General features: G+C 34.2%; 1 protein-coding gene across 1 annotated transcript in view; it reads right to left on the bottom strand.

Annotated features, from left to right (window-relative positions):
* Nucleotides 1-13488, bottom strand: part of LOC107588361 (short transient receptor potential channel 7-like) — a 58774-nt gene that overhangs the window by 18667 nt on the left and 26619 nt on the right. Inside the window, exons 4-5 of the mRNA XM_016276435.1 lie at nt 1501-1683; nt 1109-1291 (exon numbers count right to left, since the gene is read on the bottom strand). Coding sequence (XP_016131921.1) covers nt 1109-1291; nt 1501-1683 — 366 coding nt within the window. The remainder of the gene's footprint in view (nt 1-1108; nt 1292-1500; nt 1684-13488) is intronic.

Here is a 13488-nt window from a genome sequence, read left to right as displayed (position 1 = left end):
GAGCTGATCTGTGCTGGTCGCTGAGGGAATACATCAACTTAGTGCTGTGGATCGCCAGATCGGCTTTCACCGTTTTCACCGCTCCTTCGCCGAGACAGCGAAGTAATGTTAGACTAAAATGCCGGCAGTTCTGACTCACGTAAGTACGTTTTCTTTTATCATTTGCCACTGATGATTCAAACGCGAGTTTTGGGCAGTGTGGAGTAGCACTTGTTGTTTGTCATTTCTCTGATCACAAATGCAGACAGGGTTTTATGTTTACGCGGCACAATGCAATGCAACGCAACGCGTAAAAAGACAGTATAAGTCATTATAATCAGTAATTATGCCCCCACTGGATGCAACAAATGCCTCGTTTGTAATGGGTTTTAATGTTTTTGTCTCGTCGCTCCAGCCGGACACGGCATCAACAGTATGGTGAGGAGTGTAACATTTCCGTCACACGCTTGAGGTATTCGGCCAATCACAACGCACTGGATAGCTGGCCAATCACAGCACACCTCGCTTTTTCAGACCGATGAGCTTTGTAAAAATCGACGCGTTTCAAAAAGGCGGGGCATAGATGAGAAACAATAATGTACAGTATGTGGAAAATAATGTTTTTTTAACTTTAAACCGCATAAACACATTTCATTACACCAAATACACAAAATAATGTTCTTTTTAGCAGCATCATATGACCCCTTTAAATGCTTAGCTTGATGATCAAAACATGCAATGCAATACAATACAATGATGATTGAGAGATGAACAAATAAACGTTCCTCAATAGCCTGATTATCATATTTGATACTGATAATCAAGTAACGTGGAGTTGCTTCAGTCTAGTAAGTGTTCATCTTGAAATATCAGAGTTATTCTTATGTTTACTTGATAAAAATCAGTACAGATTTCACAGCAGAAAGACACGTGAAGCACAAGCTGAAGGTGGATGTTTGTACTTTACTCACTAGAAAAGTCTAAAGTATCAATCAGATGACAGAAGGCATGTGGTAGATTGTGTGTGACAGGTTTATCAGCAAAGTTTTGATCATGTTGATCATTTAGAGACCTTATTTGTGTATTAAGTACGATATAGTAGGCTTTACAGGGATAAGAGTGTTCTCACCTTTTTAACTTCATATTTGATGGCGAGTTTGATGCGGCTCAGACAGGGTCTCTGGTGTTCTGCGGGTGGGTTCTGGTCTACATCACCGTTCAGAATGGCCTCCACTTCCTCTGTGTCACGACAGAGATCCAGAACACCCACCACGAAATCTTTACACTGCATCGACAACTTCCTGTAGTCATTCTGACAGAGAGAAACACAGAGAGAGAGAATAGTCAGGAGGACCCACTCACCTGTCAATCAAACCATATTCATTTGACATATTCATTCCAATGAAGGAAATTAAGAGATTTAAGAATGCAGCAAAGTTTTGATCATGTTGATCATTTAGAGACCTTATTTGTGTATTAAGTACGATATAGTAGGCTTTACAGGGATAAGAGTGTTCTCACCTTTTTAACTTCATATTTGATGGCGAGTTTGATGCGGCTCAGACAGGGTCTCTGGTGTTCTGCGGGTGGGTTCTGGTCTACATCACCGTTCAGAATGGCCTCCACTTCCTCTGTGTCACGACAGAGATCCAGAACACCCACCACGAAATCCTTACACTGCATCGACAACTTCCTGTAGTCATTCTGACAGAGAGAAACACAGAGAGAGAGAATAGTCAGGAGGACCCACTCACCTGTCAATCAAACCATATTCATTTGACATATTCATTCCAATGAAGGAAATTAAGAGATTTAAGAATTTATTAAGAAGTTATCCAATAAATGTGTATCTTTTTCTTTAAAAAAAATTAAAAATGTAAAAAGTTTTGAACTTTTTGAACTTCAAAAGAAACAAACAAACAAAAAAACAGCAAATAACTCTAAACAGTTTTCTCTACAGGTAAATAAAAAAAAATCGAAAAGCAGACAGCAGTGGAAATTTAAATTTAACGCATGCGAAATTCTCATTCATGTGAAGCAAAATAATATTTAATATTTATATACATAAATATAAATGTTTTAATATTTCAAATAAAAACATATTAATGTTTAATTATTGAAATATATTTGTAAAATATTTATACATCATGGTAGTTTTGTTTTACTACAATTCATTTATTGTAATTTAAAAAAAAATAAATTATTCTATATAAACAGATACTTAAAAACAATCAAGAGCTGTTTCTTTAAACATCTGTAAACAGATGAAAAATTTGTAAAAATGCATCTGCAGTGAAAAAAAATGAAATTCCTGTAAACTATTCAATTAATCAATAATTAAATGAATAAAAATAACTTCATATATATGTATGTACACGTATGCATGTGTATGTGTATGTATATGTATGTATATGTGTGTATGTATATATATAAGATACAATACATTTAATAAATATATGACACAATAAATATAGTAAAATAAAATATAATATATATAAACAGGGTGAAAATAGTGATTTTTGTTACTAAATATTTTTATTTATTTTTAATTTTTTGCATTATAGGCAAAAAAGCTTAATAGGAAAGTTCTTTTAATTTCATAAATTTTATTTATTTTCATTATGGCCTAAAAAGAGTCTCTTGAGAGATTCTTCCAAAAGTGATTTAGAAGTTACAGGACAGCAAAATGCTCCAATTATTTCACTGACGGACAAGGTGAGAACGACAACACAACACACTGAACTTCTCTGACAGCTCACAACCCTTTCACAATGACACAGAGATTCAAACCCGTCCTGCAAGACTGTCACAACAATAATCGTGTGGAGGTGTCCGTCTGTCCAGAGAACAACTGCAGTTATCAGCCCTTTCAATCCGCATCAGTATCCTCCGGCGAAACAGCCGAGCGTTTGATTTCTGACACTGAGGTCTGTGGGTGGAACAGATGCTGAGCTCCGGACGGCCGTCAGACTGATCTCTGAGATAACGAGCAGTCTGTCCGTCTCAGGAAACAAATCCCTTCACTCGTGTGTGTCTGAAGCACAGCCCGTTCAAGCACAGACACGGATCAGCCTTCGCTGTAATCAAGGTCTGCCTGCGATAAACTCTCAACCGTTCCACAGTTTGGGCTCAAATCAGCCCGGCGTTGTTGGATCAAGCTGACTGAGATGGATTTGCCAAACACAATTTGTCAAACACGCTGACTGACGAATATATGTTTCTTTTTTAATAAATCTGCAAAAATGTCAACAATTCTGTGTTTTTCTGTCAATATGGGGTGCTGTGTGTACATTAATGAGGAAAAAAAATTAACTTAAATGATTTTAGCAAATGGCTGCAATATAACAAAGAGTGAAAAATTTAAGGGGGTCTGAATACTTTCCGTACCCACTGTATATATATATTTTTTTTTTCATTCAGCAAGGATGCATTAAATTGATCTAAAGTGACAGTAAATACATTTGTAATGTTATAAAAAGATTTATATTTCAAATAAATGCTTTTCCTTTGAACTTTCTATTCATCAAAGAATCCTGAAAAATAAAATGCATCACATTTTCCACAAAAATATGAAGCAGCACAACTGTTTTCATCATTGATAATAATCGGAAATGTTTCCTGAGCAGCAAATCGGCATATTAAAATGATTTCTGAAGGATCATGTGACACTGAAGACTGGAGTAATGATGCTGAAAATTCAGCTTTGATCACAGGAATAAATTACAGTTTACAATACATTCAGATAGAAAACCATTATTTTAAATTATAATAATATTTCACAATTTTACTGTTTTTACTGTGTTTTTAATAAAATAAATGCAGCCTTGGTGAGCAGAATAATCTTCAAAAACACGGAAAAAAATTCTTACCAACTGTAACCCAGAAGTAACAGAAGAACCCATTAAAACATTATTTTAAACAAATTCATTAAGTGCCATCCATTTGCTATAAGATCTAGTCCTGACATCCGTTAGATTATCTACTAATTATGTGAATGCTAATGCTTCTAGCCATGCAAGTTTGATTTTACAGTATGTGCTGATGCATTACGAAACATAAAAATAATTCATAATTCAATGCAAAGTTTCACGTCAGAGCTGCAACTCTAATGTGGATTTTAGAGCATCTGGAACATGGCATTTACAAATCAGCATCCATAACTGAAACTGTTTTATAATGTGAAATATGATTATGATGTCTGCCTCTGGCATTAAGTGATCTGCAATCCTTACATTAGATGTAATATCTCAAATCTTTTACAAAACCATTAAGATTGCTGTCTCACAATTACTCACATTAGCTGAAGCAAAAACACACACACACACACACACACACACACACACACACACGTCTCATTCTGGACCAGCAGCTGTTCTGAGTGTTAAACCCTTTCAGGAAAATACATCAGCATCAAATCAGATCCAAAAATGCAAACTGACAGATCCAGCATCTGTCAACAATTCATACTACTTTAGCCATGAAGAACATAACCTGAATGAGAGCAGAGCATTAAAATCTTCAGTTATTAAAAGAGACAACTTCTACGACAACTAGTCACAAAATAACGGTACATGTTAAATGAAAGTAATACTTTTTGGATGTACTGTATAACAACAACATGCAGGATTGTTTTACACACAATTTTAAATACTTTGGAAAGTTCGACCATCAAAACAGTGTTACACTTGTAACAATTAATCTACATTTGACACTTTATCTCACAGAGTAAGATGCAGCCTGCAGAAGTGAAATGCATGATTGTTTATCCACACCAGAACTACCGACTGTAGCCAAAGCACAATAAACTCATTTAGCTTTTTCCAAGGCACATTATTTACAAAGAGAGCAGTGTACTTAGAGTTATGGAGGACATATTAAGTTCTAGAATATTACACTTGGTTGAATTAAATCTAGGTTGTACTCAATTCTGCAATCCTTCATTTAAACTAAAATTAGCTAAGTTTCTCATTTTACAGATATTAATGGCATGTATTTCTCTGTTTTTATTAAGAATATGTTTAATAAATTTCAATTTGGCCATCTTTCTATGAATTATATAAGTGATCATTAAGAAAATACATCTTTTATATTTAATCAGAGGGGGTGTACTCATTTATGCTGTGCATTGTATATACTTTATATATATCTTAAATATATTATATAATTAATTATGTATCATATGATTTTTGTAAATGGAAAAAAACTGTGTAGAAACTGCTAGTAAATTTCAAAAACACTTACAAATAAACAGCAAGTAACACATTTATTTAACCATGACATTTTGAAGTAAACAAAAAACATACTAAAACTGTAAAACATGCTACAATAATCTTTGTTTAATTTTGAAAAATATTTTTTATTGTTAAGTCATAATTTTGTTGTGATATCATACTGTTTTGCTCTGTTTGCTTTTTGCAAGAGTTACTGTTTACTATTTTTCATAGTGTGAATCCTGGTTGTATTAAAATTTGTTATTAAAGTTGTATTAAAACCCACAAAAAAAATCATAATTTTTAATTATTGTAATAGTTCATATAATCCACAACAATAAAAAAAAGAAGTTTTTAAATGTATAAATGATAACAAATGAGATTTCAAGGATGTTTTGACCGCTGAACAAGGAAATGTCTCTGGTCTCCATTTCTGAAATCTGTTCACTGTAACCAAACAAACCGAAATACACAAGGACTCTGGTAAAGCAAATTGGTTAAAATGACAAATGATTTCAGTGAACGCACAGTGGGGAGACCTGCCACCCGAAAACACTCTCATAATGTGACTGTACGTCATGTAAACACTTTTAAACTAGAAACGGCGGCTTGGGAGACAATCGTAATCGGGGCTGTTTTCTTACAAGATGCTGAATTGACGTTGCAAGAGAGCAGTTCTACACACAAGAGCATTCTTAGGAATAAAAATCTGAGATAAAGGCTATTAAACTATTTAAATGAATGCACAGCCAGTGTAACAGCCACAACTGTTGAATAATGAATGCAATTTTCGTGTGTTCCTTGCAATAATACAGCAATACATTAACTATAGACTGTATTTAAAGCTGCTGTGTGTGAGTTTAATGTTCAGAGACATTGTAAGAGGCAAACAATGATAATCTTTTTTTTTTGAGTATGTGTTTATGATAATATCTGCAGAACAGATTTGGAGAAATCATTACATCACTTGCTCAGCAATGGATCCTCTGCAGTGAATGGGTGCCGTCAGAATGACTGCAAAAATAACTAGTTACACTCACTCTCAGTCCATCCAAAATGTAGATGAGTTTGTTTCTTCATCAGAACAGATTTGGAGAAACTTAGTATTACATCACTTGCTCATCAATGGATCCTCTTCAGTGAATGGGTGCCGTCAGAATGAGAGTCCAAACAGCTGATAAAAACATCACAATAATCCACAAGTAATTCACACCACTCCAGTCCATCAAGTAGCATCTTGGGAAGCCAAAAGCTGTGTTTTTGAAAGAAACAAATCCATCATTAAGATGTTTTAACTTTAAACTGTTGTTTCCGGCTGATCCTCTATTAATAACTCTAATGAAAAAGTTGTCTAGTCTGAATCAGCAGAGAAATATACACAGATCAAGCACAAAAACAGTTCTAAACAAATATGTGTGTGGATTTTGATGTGAGAGGACAACAGGGAATGGACTTTATCACTGGAGGAACGGTTATTATGGATTATGGAATTGTATTTTGATCTGAAGCAACGGTTTGATGTTTTAAATGTCTTGATGGATTAGTTTCTTACAAACATGCAGTTTTTCACTTCAAAATATGTTAATTGATGGACTGGAGTGGTGTGGATCCATCAGTTACTTGTGGATTATTGTGATGTTTTTATCAGCTGTTTGGACTCTCATTCTGACGGCACCCATTCACTGCAGAGGATCCATTGGTGAGTAAGTGGTGGAATGCTATATTTCTCCAAATCTGTTCCCATGAAGAAACAAACTCACCTACATTTTGAATGGACTGAGAGTGAGTGTAACTAGTTATTTTTGCAGTCATGTTTGATGCTGTATTAGACACTGAGAGAGTTTCTGTTCACTGCACCTGGAAAACTATTTGCTTTTGTACATTAGATTCCTCAACAGGGCCAATCTATGGGGAACAGAAGCAGAGAACATTGAGCTCTTTCTCGGGAAATAGAGAACGGAGTTGTTTTGCAAACATCTGCAGGTGTGTGTGTTTGCAGGAGCTCAAACTCAATGAGATTGTGTTCCAGCAGTCTGACCTCAACACTACGTATAAGATGACAGCATTTACTGCAATGCTTTTCTTCTCTATTTTTAGAGTGTGGACTGTATTTGTTCTGTCTTCTACATATTCATGTGTTTTTTTCTGGCAGCTTTGCTGAGGGTCTGAATATTTCTGGTTTAAAATTTAGCATGCATGTAACTCTCAAGTGCCACAAAATAAATAAATAAATAAATCACATAGACATTTTAAGTACTTGAAATAAAATAAACAACTGAAATAAAATATAAAAACACACTGAAATACTTAAATAACTCAAACTAAATTAGCCCAAACTAAAAAGTATATATTAAATAAACTAAAAAAAAAAATACAAAAATACTAAACAAAATCACTAAATCTTTAACTGAAATTACAATCAAAATAAAATATAATTCAAAATATCAACAAAAACCATAACAGTATATCAATGATACCTTAATAATACCAACACAGTGTCATTGCATTCAAACATTTGGATTCATGCCAAATGAGAGAGGTAGGCATCAGTTTCACCTTAAATTAATTTGTTTTTGGCTTGACGTTTATATATAAGATACCAGATCTCCTGTTTTTTTTTGTTTTTTTTAATTTTGAGTAAAGAAAACACTGTACTTTATTTGTATTATTATTATTGGCAAAGAAAATGTTTAAAAATAACGTTATTAACCACTATTTTTAGTGATGCCTGAGCCCACTTTCCTTCGTGATTTGTTTACTAGACAGCCCTTTCTAATAGCTGCTCTCTCTGTTTAGCATATGATGATGGAGTGGATATGATAATGTCAAATGATGAAAATGATCCCCTGTCACACATTCCCATGAGCCCGACCTGCCCGAGGTGTGTGTGTGTGTTTCATATGACTGATAGCCAGCTGATTTAGCAGATTTGCCCTTTTTACTGGTCTCTTGTGAAGAAATCAGTCTTTCTGAGGGATGAGAAAGACACTGTGAGCTCGAACAATCCAACACACGAACACTGCCTCAACACACACACACACACACACACACATACACATACACATACACATGCACATACACATACACACACACATGCACATACACACACACATGCACATACACACACACTAGATATCTGATACTCTCCCGTCTGAATTCTTCTGATCACATTATAGGAATATTCCAGTTCAATACAAGTTAAGCTCTACGGACCGTATCTGTGGCATGTTGTCGATTACCACAGAAGATAATTTAGACTCTTTACAGTGATACACTGACAGTGAAAGTCTATGGGGAAAGAAGAGTCACAAAACCAAAGTCAAAACATCAGAGCCAGCAGAGCTGGTAATAAATCAGAAAGAAACAATTTACATAAAAATCCACCAAACAGGAATAATATCAGTAACAAATCACCACAAATCACAAATATTTGTCATAGAAAAGTATTCTCACCAGCCTTACGCATGATTTTAGACACTTTACAGCTCAAATGGCACACATTTTTTGCACAGAACAGTTCATTTAGATGCTTTTGCCAAATGCGAACTTCACATTTCTAGCCTATTAACTTTAACTGCATTACTGTAAACACCACCTTTTTTATTTAAACTCATTAATGAGTCTAATTTCTAATTATAAAGGGACTTTATACTTTTTAAATAAATATATTTTCCTGTCACTTTGCTTTCTGGTTTAGTCTAAAAATTCTGTCTTATTTATTTTATTGAAATTCGCATGGAAACTTCTGCTAAATGAATACATGTGAATATAGTTCACACAATGGCAGTTTAATTTCTCTTCCTTCTATCATAAGCACACAGACGGTTTCATATTTAGCCTTCATTATATGACTAATTTCAATATGGATTTTTCCTTTACAGCCTCAATGTCACACGTACTTCACATTAATATAATTAATCACAACGGTGTTCAATTACAGACGGTTTCACTACTGTTACTAAGCACAGAATCACTCTCGGGTTCACTAATATGTGTTAAACAAGATCATCAGTGAATGCTTTAAAAATAATAAAATAGTACATTTGTAAAAATTAAATATCTAAAGAAAAAGGCACAACAACAGATGTATTACGTCTAATATTCTGACTTATGAATAAAAAAAATGTCTGACATTCACAGCTATATTTTAGCACATTTTTAGCAAAAAGTTCTGCCTACAAAAAATTACAATTGCAACATTTCAAAAACGATATATGGGGTAAGTTGTCACAATGAGATGCTCATTATTTGCACTGATTTAAAAAAAAGAATAATAATGCCTTTTTAGAAATTAAATGTCTGAAGTAAAACAGTGAAAACATATTATACTGTATATATACATATATATATATATATATATATATATATTATTTTTAATTTTTTTGTAAAATAGGCTATTTAACACAGAATAATTATTTCACTATTACCTGAAACTTATTACCAAAATTGTACCTAAAAATTATTATAAAATAAATGCATAATGTCTAAACTAATATATATAATGTAATTATGAATAAAAATGGCTGGCATTCACAGCTGCATTTTAGCAAAATTAATCAAACTTTAAAAGTCTTGACTGCTAAAACAAACTAAAATATAAACTCTATTTTAAAAGAATACCTTTGTAGATATAAAATATCAAAAGTAAAAGTAAAAATCACACTATATATCTGTTTTTATTTTAATTGTTACTAAGTGTATTACAGACTATTTAACACTAAACTACAAAGTTATTTAGAAAAACAAATTGAAATGTCCATTAATATTCAAAGTAATTATAAAAAATAAAAAAGGCCAACATTTACAGCTGCATTTTAGGGGGCATTCACAGCTGCATTTTAGCAAAATTAATCAAACTTTAAAAGTCTTGACTGCTAAAACAAACTAAAATATAAACTCTATTTTAAAAGAATACCTTTGTAGATATAAAATATCAAAAGTAAAAGTAAAAATCACACTATATATCTGTTTTTATTTTAATTTTTACTAAGTGTATTACAGACTATTTAACACTAAACTACAAAGTTATTTAGAAAAACAAATTGAAATGTCCATTAATATTCAAAGTAATTATAAAAAATAAAAAAGGCCAACATTTACAGCTGCATTTTAGGGAAAAAAAAACTAAAAAACAGTTCAACTAAAAATGTCAAGGAAAAAAAAAAGTTAATTTAAAGGAGACATATTATGCCCCTGGTGTCCCCAGAATGTGTCTGTGAAGTTTCAGCTCAATATACTCCACATATCATTTATTATAACATTTTGAAAATGCCTATTTTGAGTGGAAGCAGAAACACGCTGTTTTTTGGGCCTGTTTCTTTAAATGCAAATAAGCTGCTGCTCCCCGCCCCCTTTTCCAGAATAGAGCTGTGCTATTACAGCTCGTACCTGCAAAACAAATCTGTTTTAATTCTGATTATCATGTTTATCGCGCAGAAATCATGCGTTTTAAACCATATTAGTTTAAACTTCTGATATACGGTTTTCTGAGTGCACACATCCGAAGCACACGGACAGAAAGCGGCTGTCACAGCATGTGAGTACTAAACTAAGTTCTCATTCACACTCAAGTTTACCTTAAAAACACACGAGTTACAAAACAGTCGGTTATGTCTGTGAAGGTAAACAGCTGGGAAATAAATTGCATGTTTATTTTAGATCTGTGTGGCAGCAGCAATATACAGTAAATAAATCAATAAATCGACTGCTCTCTTGTCTCCTCTGAGGCTGGGACTCTGAACAGTGTTCTGTGTTCGTCTGTGCAGCCAAAGGCAGAACAGTTAGCATGTTTGCTTAAACTTTCACCATGGCATTAGAGCTGGTACACCGCTGTCGCTTGCGAAAACACAATGACGGCGCCGTAGGTGGAACCTTGCAGATTAAGGGGTGGTAATATTATAATGAGATCCCTTTGCCACGTCACCAAGGGAGCGAAATCTGACGCGCTCGTTTTCTCAGACGCTTGCAGAAAAAGGCTTACCAAAACAAAGTTACTGGGTTAATCTTTTTCATGTTTCCTTGGTTGGTAGATGCATTGACCTGATTATAGCACTTAAAACCTGGAAAAGTCAGATTTTCATGATATGTCATCTTTAACATCATTATTTGCACTGATTTGTGAAGAATTTTGTATTCTTAAGAAAATATCTAAAGTAAGACTTATTATAGCCCATTTAATACCAAAAAAGTTTTTTTTTTTTTTTTACAATTATTAATACCTGAAAGTTTTTAGACAGAAAATAAATTTGTAAAGTCACAATTTGAAACTAATTATGAATGAAAAAATTGCTGGCATTCGCAGTCACATTTTAGCAGAATGAGTGAGGTAATTTGTAGCATTCTTTGCTGGATTGCATTTCTCCGTCAGTCGCGGCCGCAGGGATCATCTGGAGTCCCGCCTCGTCTCTAATGAACATTCCTCAGAAACCTCCAGTAATCCTCAGTTTCAAACCCAGACAAACAGGAGGATTCCATCAGCTGAAGCGACAGGCAACAGATGTGATGTTGCCGGTGGCAACAGTGGTCACATGACCCATGGAGTGCCAGGTTCACTGACGGCTGTAAAACAACTCAATGCTTTTGTTCCTTGCTGTTTTGTCCACAGCCTGTTTTGGCAGGATAAAACCCATGTTTGTTTGCTAATATAGATGGCACTTCTGAAGATGAGACGATCTGTGCAGCCATATGGGCCTTAAATATGGACACTCCAGCGGGAATTAACTCCGAGACGCACCGGCGTCTGACCGCCACATAAAAGTTTATATGAGGTTGGGGAGTAAAACCCTCTTCACAATGAGGAAAGAAGCTAAGAATGATTGGATTTGACAAACCAATCCAGTGCCAGCCTGCACCACATTCATCGGTGAAGATTCAAGATGATACCGCAGGAACTACAGCTTTTCATCATATAAACAGGCCTTGTAATGTATGTTAATATTGTTAACTTAAATTAAAAACCATATTAAAAAAACATTATGTGAAATAAAAATAAACAATAAGTAAAATAGAATAGGTAAACTTATTTTATTTCAGCTAATTGCCAAGGCAACATCTCTCATATAATATTATATGAAAATAATATTATATTATAATAGATTAGCATAACATATATCTGTCAAACCCCAGTGGCCTGTAGCATGAAGCGAGATGAACAAACTCAGAGTTGCGGAGTGAGTTTTGAGTTGACAAAACCCGATAAAGCCAACCTGGTTTACATCAGGTTCACCGGGCTCACAAAGCTCGATATAAATGTTCTCTGTCAACTCAGAGTTAAACCAGAGTTTGTGATTAACTCTGGAGCGCGTGCACCTGAACGTGTGACACGTGCAGCAAACAGCCAATCACACGGAGAGTGGAGAGCATCAGCAACGCATCATTTGAATTCACTTCTCGCGAGAGTCAGCGCAATTCACTTTTCTGCTGAAGATTAAGAGATGTCGTTATTAAAAATGTAATTAATTGAAATGCATTTACAAGGCAGAAAAAACACTTCTGCTGCAGCAAAAGTATGGCAGCAGAAAGAAAATATATGACTATGAAAAGGAAACAACTGAATTTAATTATTTCTATATAGTTTCACACAGCGCTCAAAAGGAAAACATATAAGTTTAGTCATTTTAAAAGTTGGATGTATTAAAGCTTATCTCTCTCTCTCTCTCTCTCTCTCTCTCTATATATATATATATATATATATATATATAATATTTATATGTATAATTCATATAATATATTCAAATAATTATTATATGAAGTGGCAATTAATTTTAAGCTTTGTAAATATCCCAGTTTGGGTTTGTGATCTCTAACCCAGAATAAAACCTGCTCCAGAGCAGGGTAGCCGTGTAGCGTAAGTTACCATGATGACGAAACCCGCTCAAAAACCAACCCATTTTCTTGTGCCCGAAAACTCGAAAACTGAAACCGGCTTCGTGCTACAGGCCACAGGGGTGTATTCCAGAAAGTGGGTTTTGTTAGAAACTCAGAGTTTGTTAACCCCAGAAAAAAGGAAACTCAGTGTTTTCGGTTCCAATAAAAGACAAAACTAAACCTCTCGGTAAGTTACCATAGTAACTTACTCTGTGAACCTAACCTGGTTGAGAGCAGGTTTTCTTCGGTAAACCCAGAGTTTCTTTCGGTCTCCTCCCCCTTTTTAAAGTGTAAGCAATGTTTAAATACCTCATTCATTCACGCTGCAAAAATTGCTTTTAATTGCTGAGATTTTTGCCTTATTTCAAGTATATCTAAAAATTCTTAAAGGTCCCCTGAAATGCTTAGAAACACACAGCGTTACTCTATGTGT

The sequence above is a fragment of the Sinocyclocheilus grahami genome, unplaced genomic scaffold (assembly GCF_001515645.1).
Source record: "Sinocyclocheilus grahami isolate Dianchi unplaced genomic scaffold, SAMN03320097.WGS_v1.1 scaffold102.1, whole genome shotgun sequence".
NCBI lineage: Eukaryota > Metazoa > Chordata > Actinopteri > Cypriniformes > Cyprinidae > Sinocyclocheilus > Sinocyclocheilus grahami.
This window is presented reverse-complemented; position numbering and strand designations above follow the sequence as displayed.